The sequence below is a fragment of the Castanea sativa genome, chromosome 12, assembly GCF_040712315.1.
Source record: "Castanea sativa cultivar Marrone di Chiusa Pesio chromosome 12, ASM4071231v1".
NCBI lineage: Eukaryota > Viridiplantae > Streptophyta > Magnoliopsida > Fagales > Fagaceae > Castanea > Castanea sativa.
In genome coordinates, this window is record NC_134024.1 from 23827363 (window position 1) to 23842650 (window position 15288).

The following is a 15288-nucleotide window of genomic DNA, read 5'->3' on the forward strand; positions in this document are numbered from 1 at the left end:
GATCGGTATAATTAATATTGTGCTGCTCGACTGCAAGTTATAATGGTAAAAGTAAAGTTTGTATTGTTAAGAGCAGCACGGACTCGTGTCAGCTTGGATTAATTACTTAATTTACTTCTAGAGGAAAAGAAATAGATATGTTTTAACAAAATTAAATGATAAATGTTTTCATACCCAAACTATATTAGTTTTTATTCTTCTTCTCTGTTGAGATTTGTCAGTGGAGGTTTTGTTACAATCTGGGTTTAGGAATAGAATATTTCTAATTCAAATATTATATAGTTGACATCACTATACTCAAATAAAGTAACTGAAGAAATTCTTCATTCAAGAGAATTTTTGTTGATGCTTTAGAACACTTTATACACTACTTTACTTTGAAGGGATTGAGAGCCCTTTACCAAAAAGACAAGTGATTAAATTCAGTAAGGATCTCATGTAAAAGCTCCTATATTTACCCCATCCAAGCATTGTGTCTTGTTAGATTTTTGTAAATAAAAGAACAAAGGCTAATTTAACAATCACAAAACTCTCTTACATCATATAATTAGATAGTTAAAACCAATATAATCAAAAAAATTAAAACCTAAAGTTGATGTACAAATTAGAACCTGCAACCTCAATTATAGCTCAACTGATCAAGCTTTACTTAAGCTTAAGGGTGTGCAGCTAACCAGCCAAACCAACCCGACCCAACCCGCGCGAGTTGGGTCAGTTTTTAGGGCTTGGTGGGTTGGATTGGGTTACAAAAAAAATTTTGATAGTCGGTCGGGTTGGGTTCGGGTCATAAAATTTCAAACCCGACCCAACCCACTCATATATTTGAAATATATTATATAATTAATAATTTTAAAAAAAAATAACTAGCTCTTCCTATCCTATATAAAAGTCAATTAGTTCACACAAACCCTAGTAAATTACTATTATTGTTTAGTTATTAGTATTGTCTGCCTTTAAGGAGTTACATTAATACTAATCTTTGAGTTTTTTTAATATATCTATATTTATATATATATATATATATATATATATTTGCTTAATTTAATAATAATAGTTGTAAGAACCAAGGATTTGGCCGCCCAAGCCCACTTTAAACATTAGTGCCTTGTGCTTCAATCCCAGTCCAAACAATAGGAGAAAATTATGTAGAGTGTGGGAAGACAATTTTGGTGTAATTGCAGGTTAAGTTTAGGGGTAAGGTCGTGGAGCCCAAACAAGGAAGAACAAATCATGCAATTATTGAGAATAAAGCTCTCCTCGATCAGTCTCGAGGAGGAGTTCTTATATATGATTTACAAAGGTTTTTGTGAAGTAATACACTATTCACTTTCTATTTTCTTTTTCTTTTTTTAGAAAAGGACCCCCTCACTAGGAAGTTCTTTCCCTCTTATATATATCCCCTTTCTTTGGATCTTAGCCCTCCATTTGTATGCCTCAAGGCCTTTCTTAGGATACTTGTCCTATCAGGGCTCTACTGAAAGTGGTAGAAGGGGTTGTTAGCTGTAAAAATATTGTTCATGGGTCATTTCCTCATTAATGCAACTGATAAAGTTATTCCAAAGCATTTAATGCAGAGGGGGAAGGTATATCCTTTCAGGAAGTTTCTTCCCACCGTATTAACCCCTTTCCCAGGCTCTATTCCTCTTAATCGAGCCCTCATAAAATGCTACATCACCTCTCTATCTCTTTTCGGGTCAATAGAGTCCTCAGGTCAGATGCACTCTTATAGGTGGTATTGCGTATGATGCCCCGCTTCCTATTCTCCTCAGTCCTTGAACACCCCATAATAGCAATTAAAAAAAAATTGTCCAACCCATGGGTTCAACCCAACCCGACCCATGTGGGTTGGGTTGAGTTGGATCGGATTTATGTAATGGGTTGGGTTGGGTTGGGTTGGATTAGATTGAATTTTTTTTAACCCATCATGATAAGTTAAGTCAAAAAATCTCCTTAACCCGATCTAACCCGACCCATGCACACCTTAAGCTCGACACTAACCTCAATAATAATTAACGGAATCTAGTTTTTCAAATTCAAGCCCATTACGACCCAAGCCTTGGGATTTGTGCTCTAAGTCAATGGGAACATATAAAAGACTTGCTTAGGTCATTATTTTTTTTTATGAATGCTTAGGTTATTATTATGAACATAAAAGATAAATGAGTTATTGTTGTGTTTGCGTCAAAGGTTTCAAGTGGAAGTTGTTGCATTGACTATAACAATCAAGCTGTTGTTGTGGTATTTGCCACAAATCTGATCTTCTTGCACTAAAGAAATTTGCAAAGGTAAAAGAGTTCAACACGCATGTGATCACGTTAGTAAGTACTATTGTAGGTAGCAATACTAGAATTAGGCATATTCTTGTATAGTTGTACTTTCATTTACTCTAGTGGATTCCCCACTAGGAGATTACTAATAAACTCCCAAAAGATTTTTCTCGTCAAGATTTTCCCTTCTTTATTACCATATATATCGTTGTGTTTTTTTTTTCCATAAATATTAATATATATATATATCTCGTTGTGTTTTTAATTTTCACTACTTACTCTTTGTGATATGGTTCCATGCTTGCTATACTAATTTGGAACTCAATTGCATAATTGATTAATTAAGCAAGTTTGCAAAAATTGATCTAAAACCAATGTCTAATTTTTCTATCAAAAATAGTTTTGAAAAAAACCAATGTCTAAATAGTGCCTAATCTAGTCATGCTCAATCATCAAAATCTCCTTATTTCATGATGAATCATATGGTCCGTCGATGAAGTTTAAACAAGGGAATCACACAAAGGGAAACATCCTTTTATGATCTCATTTGCAAATGAGGTCTTTGATGAGGAAAACATAAAATCAAGGTTTTAGTAGAATATTAGATAAAAAATTCTGCACTTCGATTTTTTTTTGGGGGAGGGGGGGGGGAATTTTAGGATTTTCAGAGAAACCAGGTTCTTGGGAGAATTTTACATAGAATTTTTTTCATTTTGAAAATTTATGATTTTTCAGCAAAAATTAGAAAACTAGCATTTTTTCCTATAATTACCCCCCTCTCATAACTCAAAGCAATATGGCGATCAACGACAAGTTTGTGTCAAAAACACCCGATATTGGTTGGTCAAGTGGCAGTTTTTACTTTTTATTATCTGAGACCCGATTGGACTGATCCAACTAAAAACATGGCCATCCTCATTCTCCTTTACTCACCGTGAGCCATGTCTTTGAATAATGTTGCTGATCTTTGCATATCTGGTGAGATCTCTAGTAGTTCCTAAAACTTTTATGATATATGTAAAGTTGTGATTTACAACTATTTTGTGTTAGCTTTAATTCTGTGCCAAACTTAATTGTAATTTTATTCAATCATTTTTCTCTGTATTTATGTGGAGTTTTAATTGTAAGAGTTGTGTATGAGAGAGTGTGAAGACTCAAGCTTAAAGTGAAGGACAAGTGGATTTCTCGGGAAGCCCGCGAGAAGCTATCCCACGAAGTAGCCGCGTGTAAAGTACATGACTGGAATGCGAAGAATCATGACAGCCTGGAGTTTTCGAGAGTGTCTTGCGGGTAAGACATTCTCGCAAAATACTCGCGAAACGTTCTATTTGGCTATTTTGTCATGTTTGTTTTACCAAATCTTTACCCACACTATATATACCCTTATTGCCCACATATTGTAAAGAGTGCTTTTCAGAGAGAAAACCCTAGAAAATACACTTTAGATTTAGAGATTTTTATACTCACATTTCCTTGTGGTTTTCCTCTACTCCTACCTCTCCATATCCAAATCTTTGAGAGGTTGGTAACTCAAACACTTACCACACCCGTTCTAAGTGTAAAGTGAGGTTTTGGTGCTGCTGGAAAGTATTGAAAGAAGCCAATCGTTGGCGGATGCAATCGGGCTGAAAAGCGAGATCTAGGAAAGCTAAAGAAGACAAGGTTCCAAGAAGCCAGTTGGTAGCAGGAGCTTGGAGGGCTCAAGTACATGGGATAGACTAGGCTTGGAGGGTCTTTTTGTTATTTGTGTACTCCAACTTATTCTCTAGTGGATCAATTTACCGCTTGGGGGGCGGCGAAGAGGCTTTTCGCCAAATTCTTCGGTTTCCTCTTCGATAACACATCTCGATATTATCTTGTGTTTGCATCCTTCTTCTCTACTCTTTAAGCTTTCATTTTATTGTTAATATTGGTTGAATATGGCTTAGAGTTGTTTCATCGGTTGTTTGCACGCATTTACTCTTATTCCACACTTAGTTTAAGATAGAGTAAAAGCAACCGAGCCGTAATTTTTAATTGGGGGTCTAAACAAGCTCTTGTGTTTTCACAAAAATTAGAGCTTTCAATATACATGTGAGCTCATGCATTCAAAACCTCTAGCAAGCATCTTAGGCACTCCTAAGGGGAATACAAATCATATGTACTTTTTTTGTGTTCTACTTTACACTCTACCGATTGTGGTATACCATGTGTCTAATTATTATTTTTTATTTTAAACTTTAGCCATTTTATATAGAAAGTAAAAATGAATACATGACAAATTATGATTATTTGGAATATAAAATAAAGTTAAAAAAAAAAAAAGTTATATAAAGAATTTATATTCCTCTGAAAGGATTCCTTTTTATAATAACTTGGTTTGTGAGACAGTTAGGTATTCAAAAAGTCAAAATACTCGATATAATAGTTAGTTGTTCGTCTAGCTCTAAAACCCTAAAAAATAATTCAAGAACTAGAGTAGTTGGAAAATGGAAGAATTCAAATATAGACCTAAGAGCATTCCCATCAACTTGTATAAACATTTTTTTTCTATTTTAACATATGAACCTACATTTTCTATTTTACACAATCACTTTTCAAAAACACTCATATTAGATTATCTATTCTACACTATATTTCATTAAAATAGTATTTCTTTATCAATTTTTTATTACTTTCTCTCCCTTTCTATAGCACATGAATAGTAAGTTTATGTATATTTATACTGTTACTGTAGCAACAATCTAAATTTACACAAATTTACATGAACTGATGTGTGTAATTTCTCCTTTAATAACTTGGAGCGTGGGACAAGAGATTACACAAACTCAAAGGAATAGTTAGGTATTCAAAGAAGAGTAATGTTACGGGTACAAACTATGTTATAATTTTTTTACAAATTGTTAATGTGGTAAATTTTTACTAGTTCTCATCTGGGTCCACAACTAAAATCACATTTTTACTTACTAATAACCACCTACCACATCAACAATTTGTAAAAAAAAAAAGTTTGTAAAATGTTTTGTGACTTCAACATTTTCCTTCAAAAAACTCAAAATATTTTGATAGAATAGTTAGGTATTCGACTAGCTCTAAAACCCTAAAAAAAATATCCAAAAAACTAGAGTAATTGGAAACAAGAAGAATCCAAAAATACCCCTAAGAGCATATACATCAACTTGTGCAAAAAATTGTGTATTTTAACATAAAAACTTACTTTTCAAAATAGTCACATTAAATTATTTATTTTACAAAAATTTACATAAATTGATGTAGATGATTCCTCCATTAATAACTTTATGTGTGAGGCAGGAGATTACATACACTCAAAAAAATTGATAGGTATTTAAAAAACGATGATAGACTATCTCTAAAACCCTAAAAACACAATCCAAGAACTAGAGAGTAATTGGAAAAAGAAAGAGCCCAAGAATACCCCTAACGGTTCATAAAAATAACAAACAAACTAAAGCTTTCTATCTTTCAAGCCTATTCTCCCGAAAAACCAAATCTCCAATATATATATCTCTCTCTCTTTCCATCGACCGCCCGATCCCAAATCCCCCAACCTCACCTAAAAATAGCCCCAAAAACACATATAAACCAAACAAACAAAGACAAAACACTCTTAAACCAGCAACAGCCCTCTCTCTCTCTCACAGACACCACCACACTTAAATACTATACACCCACCCAGAGACTGAGAGATGGAGCACGAGCACGATCCAGAAGAGCACGAGCACGAGCACGAGCACGAGCACGAAGTGTACGGTGGCGAAATCCCCGACGAGGGCGAGATGGACGCTGACGTCGACATGTCCGCCGGTGGTGATTACGAACTTCAGGAGCAAGAAGATGGTCCTGACCCTAACTCCAAGGTCCCCCCCCCCTTGTTGTTGTTGTTCTTCTTCTTCTTCACTACTACCACACATACACACTCTCTCTCTCTCTACTATCTTTTTTTAAAAAAATTTGATTTTTTTTCTTTTTTCTTCTTTTTGGTTTATGTATAGGACTTGGAGGACATGAAGAAGAGGCTGAAAGAGATCGAAGAAGAAGCCGGTGCTCTTCGCGAAATGCAGGCCAAAGTCGAGAAAGAGATGGGCGCCGTTCAAGGTCTCTCTCTCTCTCTCTCTCTCTAGATTTGTATGCATTATAATATTAGTTTCTTATATGAGTGTTCATTCAATAATGTATGATTTGAGTGATGTAATGTAATGTAATCCTACTGTTATCTAGTTTTGATTGATATTTGTATGCCCTGCCTTTTTTGATTGAACTATATTTAATGTTGTTGTTGTTGTTGTTGTTGTTGTTGTTATGTACTTTGTGGTCTGGTTGGTTGTCATTTTTGTCAAGGAAAGGTGAGTAAAGGAAATAAATTGAAATCCTTTCAAGGCAAAAATGGTATGGAATAGACTTTTAGAGAAGATGGGTAGCTGATTATGGTGGGGATAAGATAACGCTTTTGAAGGGTACACTTTCAAGCTTATCTATGTACTATCTCTCTTTGTTTACCATCCCCACTTGTGTGGCAAATGGGGTAGAGAGATTGTGGAGGGAATTTTTGTGGGGTGGTTTGGGAGATGAGTTGAAATACCATTTGGTTCGGTGTGATTGAGTTTGCTTTCCTATTGCTAATGGAGGGTTGGGTTTAGGGAAGATAGGAACCTTCAATCAAGCCTTATTGCGGGAAACGTTTATGGTGCTATGAGACGGAAGATACAAATTTATGAAGAAGGGTAAGGGCTACAAAGTAGACTTATGGACAGCCGATGGAAAAGCATTAAGGTGGGATGGGACAAACTTCTATATTATGTGCACTTTGATGAAGGAGATGGTAGCCAAGTACAGTTTTGGCACACTGCACACATGACATCTGGTGCGAGGATCATCCTTTGAAGGTTTTGTTTCTAGACTTTTATGCATGCTCCATAGTTAGAGATGCATCAGTTTATTCTGTGTTGGTTATTCAAATAGATGGGGAGTTGTGGTGTTGGAATGTCAGATTTCGTAGACTTTAGTGATTAGGAGTTGGAGTCAGTGAACTCCTTTCTAAATCTTCTTTACTGAAATATCACAAGGAGAGAGGATTGTAATAGAATTAATTGGAGACTAAAAGGGAGTGGTGAATTTGATGTTTGCTCTTTGACGCTGCATTATGGGGTACCTGTGCACTTTCTTTCCCGTGAAAGAGTATTTGGTGTATTAAGGCTTCAAGGGAGGGTCTCCTGTGTTCTTCTCTAATATATTTTTTTCGTTACTTATCAAAAAAAGGGAGGGTCTCCTTTGTATGGGCAGCAACTTGGGGAAAGATCCTTACATGTGACAATCTCATTATTTGAGGTTTTTCGTCAGTAGAATGGTGTTGTATGTGTTAGTGCAGCAGGGAGATGGTGGATTGTTTTACTGTTACACTAAACTATTGCATATGATCTGTGGAGTTTTGCTTTTAGATCTTTTGAGGTTTAGTGAGTGTTACTAAAAAAGGTGTTGCCGTGTTGATCTTTTATTTGGTTGGAAGAACTGGGTTGGAAAACATACATAGGATATTTGAAATTTAGTCTCTGTGTTTGATGTGAACATTGTGGAGGGAACAAAATCGTTGTACTTTTGAGGATGTAGATAGTTTGGTGACTCAATTGCAGCATTGTTTATTAGATCTTTGTTTGATTGGTCTCGTGCATGGGGTTTTACCAATTGTAATTCCATTGCCAATTATAAGAGTTGCTACACTTCTGTATACAATAACTTATTCTTTGTAATTATTTAGACTTCTTTGTGCCCATTGTATATGTACTTGAAGAAGTCCTTTTATAATAAAATATCTTTTACTTGTTAAAAAAAAAAAAATTAAACAAACTTTTATAGGTATTTTAAGGATTGAAACATATACTAAGATTTACTTTAGTGGATTCTTTACACATGCAACTAGTTAGTCTTGAACCTGTGTCTCACCCTCCACTTTGCTCTTACAAGGGGAGGAGGTGCCATTTGAGTAGAGCTCTTTGGCTTACTTACTGGTTTCTTAGGAGAAACAAGCATGGGAGAATATCATATAAAAGTCTATGTACATGGACAATTAATGTTAATTAGGTTGTCACATTTCTAATTCTTCCATTTATTTTTGGGAGGGGGATAAATAAGATTTAATGCAAAGCAAAGAGGGTCATTATACAAAGCACCACTAGTGCTGACTTTGACATCCAACAAACAAAAGCTAAGGCACCTATAAACTCAATGTGCCAAATTAAAACCACCCATCTTACAAGTAATAAGTAGCTATTTTGTACACCCATTACTGACACTATAGGTATAGAAACTCCCCACTTTTCATATATAGCCCTTTTACAGCTAGAGTCTTTGATGCATGAAATCAAAAGTTTAGATTATCGTTTTGTGAAGGAAGATGGGAGAGGTTATACATCAGAGGGGGAGGGCTGGTGGAAGTGCTTCAAAGGAGAGAGGGTGTGGGAATTATGAAAACTAGAGGCATGAATTGTCTGTGAGTTGCTGATTAATGGTTTAAGGCTGGTTTGATGAATTAATAGGCAGCTATTAGCCAGAAATAACTTCGTTAATTTAGGGGTTTAAATGATGTAAGAGAAGGGCTATGGATTTGGGGTTCAAACAAGACAAGGAAATATCAATTCTGGATGCTGTGAAAATTAACAAAGCCCAAATTTTGTAGTCTCAGATACTAGGATTGCTTGTTTGATGAGCCTGATGAACTGTAGGTTTACTTGATTTATTTAATTTTTGTTTTTGATTTGTATACCCCTGTATACTCCTTACATACTTGGGCCTTTTTTTTATATCAATAAATCTTTATTATTTAACAAAAATAGGGTAATTTTGTCTAGCCATCCAAGGGCTATATTGTTCCTGATGTTGCTGATCAATTGGTTGGCAACATTAAATCTTACCATCTTTTTCTTTTACAGAATTTCTAGACATCTCATATAATACTTTTATTCTATTTTTTAAGCATTTTTCTTGTATACCTTTAGGGTACTTGGCACTGTCCTTAATTAAGTTTAAAGAATAAAAAGATATATATTTTTTTTTTAAAGAAAAAAGGATCCTGCTTTACAGAATTCAAGACATGGGCAACATCTCTATATGAACTTGATGAATTTGGAAGTTTATGCTACAAGAGATAAACATGAGCATTCCTAGCCAACCTTGCAACCAAATCAGTACATCTATTACCCTGCAAAATAATTTTTGGCCCATGCGAACCACTTGACTTACCTCAAATCTGCTTGCATTTTTATTACATGCTTGAAAATGTGCATTTGAAAATTAAATGATCTCAGGTTTCAATAACAGCTCTGCAGAACATACTACAAGAGTGTCTTTTAAAATCCCCATTCAATCTGTTTGTCTTTCATAGTAATCTCTTCTGATTAGCTAACAAGGAAGTAAAGCTGTGTCTAAGAATAGCTCCTAGAATCCATGCCAGATGAAACCCAATCAACCTGATCTAATCTGCTCCTAGCAGCCTCCAAAGTCTATAAAGTAAATTTGGATCTATTTACGAATGGATCAAACTATAGTTTAATCAGTTCTGGAGAAGTTTGAAACTATTTCACAGTAAACAGACAAATTTCTAAAGTTGATTAGTATGTGTACCCTCAACTTTTTCTTTTGGCTTATTTGTTTGTGTACAGCTTTTTAAGCCTCATTTTTCAAGGTACAACCATACGTTAACCAACTTTCAACTAATAAGCAATCAGCAAGAAGCTGCATCCAAATGTACAACCACAAAAAAAAGTTTGCTTACCATTAGCATTTGTGTTCTGAGAAAGGCCTTGAAAGTTGTCTAAGGTTAAGGGTCTTTCTCTAAGACCAGCGTACTATCCACTGATTCAGTCACATCCCAAAAGCTTCCTCCTCTTCTAAGCATGTCTGTTTTAATTCATGAAACTGAAGTCATTTATCATGAGCAAACTGCAGCCATTTATGCTTGAAAATGGAGTCATTAAGCCCCCCAATTTTTTGATTTTATTCAAGCTCATCTTCCACTTGGAGTAGGCAGCAATTCTTTGTGTTGGGGTCTTAATAGAAATGGTTAAGTTTGATACCCGTTCCTTTTACAATGAGTTAAGGGCGACTCCCAACTCTATCTTCCCTTGGAAGGGCATTTGGAACGCAAAGGTTCCCAAAAAGGTGGCTTTTTTTCTATAGACTGCAACTCGTCATCGCATTCTTACATTGGATAATCTCATGCTTAGAGGTCACATTTTGGCAAATCAGTGTTGTATGTGCCGGTGCAGTGGGAGATTTGTGGATCATCTCCTTATTCATTGTCATGATGCGAATTCTTTATGGGTTTTTATGCTTCAGGCTTTCAGTATTCAATGGGTCTTGCCTAGCTCTGTGGCAAAATTATTATTTTGTTGGAATCATTGGCTTGGGAAATTCAAATATTTGGAATTTAATTACAGGATGTTTGATGTGGACTGTATGGATGGAGTGTAATCGTCGGTCCTTTGAAGATTCTGAGAAGTTTTTGTTTGAGTTAATAGGCTTGTGCCAAAGAAGTTTTTTTGATTGGTCTCGGTGCTAGGGTTTTACAGAATGCTCTTCTATTGTTCTGTTTTTTTTCTTCTCTTAGTTTAGTCTCTTGATTGTTTTCTATTGTGTTCTGTTTTGTGCTTTGCTGTGTTCATTCTCATGAACACATTGTATGTTTCTTTCTCAATTTTCATCAATAGTAATTCTTATATTACCTATCAAAGAAAAAAAATTAAACCCCTTGATTTGGGGACTATAAATTATCTTCCAACTAAACTTTTACCCTGTTGTTTTATCATAACAGTCTTCCTACAAGAAGTGGCATTGAACTCTGTTCAATGGGAGCAATCACCCTGCTAAGAACTGCAAAATTATTAAACAAATAATCTGGAATCCTGTATAGAACAGATTGTATAAGTTGTCTTCCGGCATCATATAGATGTTTGGAGGATCAAGGCTGAATTCTGCATGAAATCTTCTAACTAAGAGACTTACAACTGATGTCGTGTGCTAGTAATTGGAGGCACTCCCAAGTTTCTCGCTCAGAGTTTCCCTTGCCCATACCGCAAGATCTAAATAATCTGGTCCCTAAAATGTGTGTCGTTTATCCCTAAATACAACACTGAATTTTGATTAGCTTTTTACCTTGGATCTTGGGAAATTGCTCCTGCACATCCATTTTTTAATATTCATCAAAAGGCAAGTCTAATTTATAATCTTGGGAAGGCCATTAAAAATACGAAGAGCCAAGAACACAAATGATGCTAAAATGACTTGAACTTGAAATTTCATCCTAATTTGCTAATATATAAGTGATTGTGGTTTTGTTTCCCTTTTCTAGCTATATATTAGGACCATAATATTGTATCTTTCACTAGTATATAATATATAAATTAGCCTTTTGCTTCTGCCTGGGACATTTAATATACTTGTAATGTCTAGATCAGTTCATTCTTGTTTATAGTAAAAAGCTTATTTCTAATGAATCAGTGGGGGAAAGAAACTGAATTTATCATCCTTGTTAGTTGTTATGGGTTGGGCAAGTATGAATTTCAAATTAATAATTTCAGACTTCCATATCTAAGATGTATTATATAGTCTATAAGGAGTCATAGCCCAGTGGTAATAGTATCCTTTGTGGTGCCCCATGTCTGTGGTTCAAACCACATCTCCCCCTCCCACACTGCCTACCTATATATATATATAATTGCTACATTTTTTCGACAAGGTAGAAATTCATTAGCAAGTGCAAAAGGAGAGAGAGAGAGAGAGAGAGAGAGAGAGAGGGGGGGGGGGGGGGTTTGCAAGTCTGGTGCATGAGATCCATACAAGAGAAACACCAAGATAGAGGAAAAACCTATATATTCTAGCCTCTGAATTCAGTCGATCTAAGAAATTTATAAGAGAAGTAAAAGTAGAGAACCAATTACAGCATCTAATCAAAAAGCAATCTTTAGAACATAATTGCTAGGTCTTTTCATAGAAACCTATGAATTGATCTACATTCTTGTTGGTTTTCATAGAATCATGCAATAGGCCATTGGATCAAAAGTCATTTTGAACCATAGATGGCATGTATGATTGTTGTTTTCTGCACATTTCCTCTTGTTGTCTTGTGCTGGATGTAAATTTTCTTACAATATAAGTAAGCATATTTGTAATATTTAGTTAATTAATATGTTCATTTTTAATATGTATGAAGATTCATCCGGTTCTTCTGCAACTCAGGCTGAAAAGGAGGAGGTGGATGCACGGTCCATTTATGTTGGCAATGTGAGATTTTAACAATCCCTTTCTTGCCCTTTTTAATTCCAATTCTTCCAAATTGTATTCTAAACAAATTTCAATATTATATGCTATATATCTTCTCTCCATTTATTTGACATATTTATATAGAGTATCTTTTGTACCAGGACATATCAATTTGAATGGTAACTGATTGGATTTTTCCTTTTGGTGCTGCTACCAAGTTGAAAGAAGGAATTTTCCATTGAGAATATACTAGTGTTAACTTAGTAAGCATAGATACCAATATACTAGATTGGTTTAGAAAATGGTGCTTATCTGTCATTTGTTTTTTCACTTGATATATTCTATTTTACATTTCATTATCAGGATATCTTTTGTGGGTATATCTCAAGTTTTCATTTCTCAAGACCTTATATGAATGGATGTCATCAGCGGCTCACTTTTACTCCTTGTAGTCCATTGGACTTGATGATAATGTAGCCTTCACATATGATGGGATTGTGCCTCTTCTATTTTTGAATGAATTTTACTTACTTTTTAAGAATAAATAAATCACTGTTTAAGGGTATATTGATATTTATGTTGATCCATTAATCAAGTAGTTTAAGTTATTATTACATGCATAAAACACTCCTCTCATAATGAACCCCCTTCATTTTCTCAAAGTTATTACATGTGTATATTTGAAGAAACCAAATGTTAGCACTTGGTTGACACATTCATACTTTATGTGGTGCATGTTTAATTTGTTTAGGGTTGCTTTGGACTTCAATTACTATTTTAAGAATAGTTACAGTGACTTTCATTTCTAATGCTTCATTTGTATAATGCTGTTGGAAAATTATGAGACTTGGAGTGCTCATTAATTTTGGTCTTCTATTATCAATCAGGTTGACTATGCTTGTACGCCTGAAGAAGTCCAGCAGCACTTTCAATCTTGTGGAACAGTAAACAGAGTGACGATTTTGACTGACAAGTTTGGGCAACCAAAAGGATTTGCATATGTGGAATTTGTTGAAATTGATGCTGTTCAGAATGCTCTCCTGTTAAATGAGTCGGAGTTGCATGGTCGTCAATTGAAGGTCTTTCAATCATCTTTTGTGCTATTGATTACTTCTTGAATTTACTTTTTTTTTCATAGTTGGAGGTTTTGGTTTTGTATAGGTTTCTGCTAAGCGAACAAACGTTCCTGGAATGAAACAGTATCGGGGAAGGCGACCTAACCCATATTTAGGCTTTCGACCCCGGAGGCCCTTCGTGCCTGTCTATACTCCATATGGTTATGGGTAAGCACTAGAATTTTACTGAGTTTGGTTGTGAGGAAGGATAGAAAAGAAATTAACATGGGAATTTAACTTTTTCACTGAAATTGAATGGAGTGTCTACTAACTTTACTATCTTTTGGCTTCCAGTTTGTTAAAGTTTTAAATACATTGTAGTGTACATATGATTTATTAAATTTCAGATGAATTATTTTTTGCCCAGTTCATTTCATTTGTGAGGGAAAAAGATCTGCCTTTGGTTAGCAGAATCAATTTGTTGCTAGAATAGTAGTTCTGACTAATGTGGTTCATATTGCGAGTTATGGTCCATGTGGCAAAGAGAGAGAGAGAGAGAGAGAGAGAGAGTCCATGCTAACAAGAATGCATGTAGGAATATGGTCGTGCAAATCTCTTTATGGCTGTTTTATCGGGGTCTGTACCTTCTTTTTTTATCTTTTTTTTTTTTTTGGTACATGGTTTTAGGCTGTCATCTTTTCCATTATCAATCTAGGCACTCTTTGCTTCCTAGACACAGAATCTGCCTGTTTCATGACAAATTTACCAGCCCCTTTATATATAATATACAATGCAACAGCCAGCTTAAATTGCAAATTTACAATTGAGACCATTCATATAACTTGTTCATTTATTTGTACTTTTGTCATTGCCTCATTGGAGTGGCTACCTTAGCCCATACTTGACTTCCACTCATGATTTTCATCTGCACCAAAATTTCATGTTGCTCAATGTGATTTATTCATTTGTCCTTATGTGCAGAAGGGTTCCAAGGTTCAGAAGACCCATGCGGTACAGGCCATACTAATGCTGAATCTTACTTTACTGGTGGCCACAATTATGAGAAAAACCATTACTATACGTTGTATAATGGTTATTATTGGTTAATGTGATCTTCCTCCCTGAATTTGAGCAAGTAGTATCATTATGTTTATCATATTGTACAATTACCTGCTTTGGAGGGGATAAAAAGAGGCAAAGATTTTAAATATTTATTGTAGTGAAGAATTTTTAGGCCTCTATAAGTTCTGCTAGATTTGTAATTTTCAATTCAGTTTGGATGAGCTCAGACATTGAAGAATTCAAGTTCACCAAAAATTTGACTTGAATGATGTACTCTAGTTGTGAATTATGGAAATTAATTTTGCCAAATTTATTATGGTAGGCATGTTCATCAAAAGAAAGAGCTATCTTGTTATTGAATATGGTATGAGATTGTTGTGTAACATGATCTGAACTCTGAACAGAGTTCAATTTTTCATTATTTATTGCAATCAGAGTCCAGATGTGTGGGAAAGTATCATGATATAAGTCCATATAATAATATTTTCCGCACCTTTGACATAAAGGTCCATAGAAATGATCTTTGGATGTGGTTTTGAGTTTGATGTTAGGATGTGTTTTTTGTCTGCAACCCCAGGGGGAAAAATTGACTGAGTTTTTTGAGAGTAGTAAACTACTACTCCTTTTATCCTAGCCATATTTAGCTCTCTTCT

General features: G+C 34.9%; 1 protein-coding gene across 1 annotated transcript; it reads left to right on the forward strand.

The window, feature by feature from the left end:
* Positions 1–5724: 5724 nt before the first annotated feature.
* On the forward strand, positions 5725–14976 carry LOC142619882 (polyadenylate-binding protein 2). Its single transcript, XM_075793232.1, has 6 exons — positions 5725–6124; positions 6260–6362; positions 12469–12539; positions 13406–13597; positions 13680–13801; positions 14555–14976. The coding sequence occupies exons 1-6, from the start codon at positions 5954–5956 to the stop codon at positions 14598–14600; spliced, it is 705 nt and encodes a 234-aa protein (XP_075649347.1). The 5' UTR covers positions 5725–5953; the 3' UTR covers positions 14601–14976.
* Positions 14977–15288: the final 312 nt, after the last annotated feature.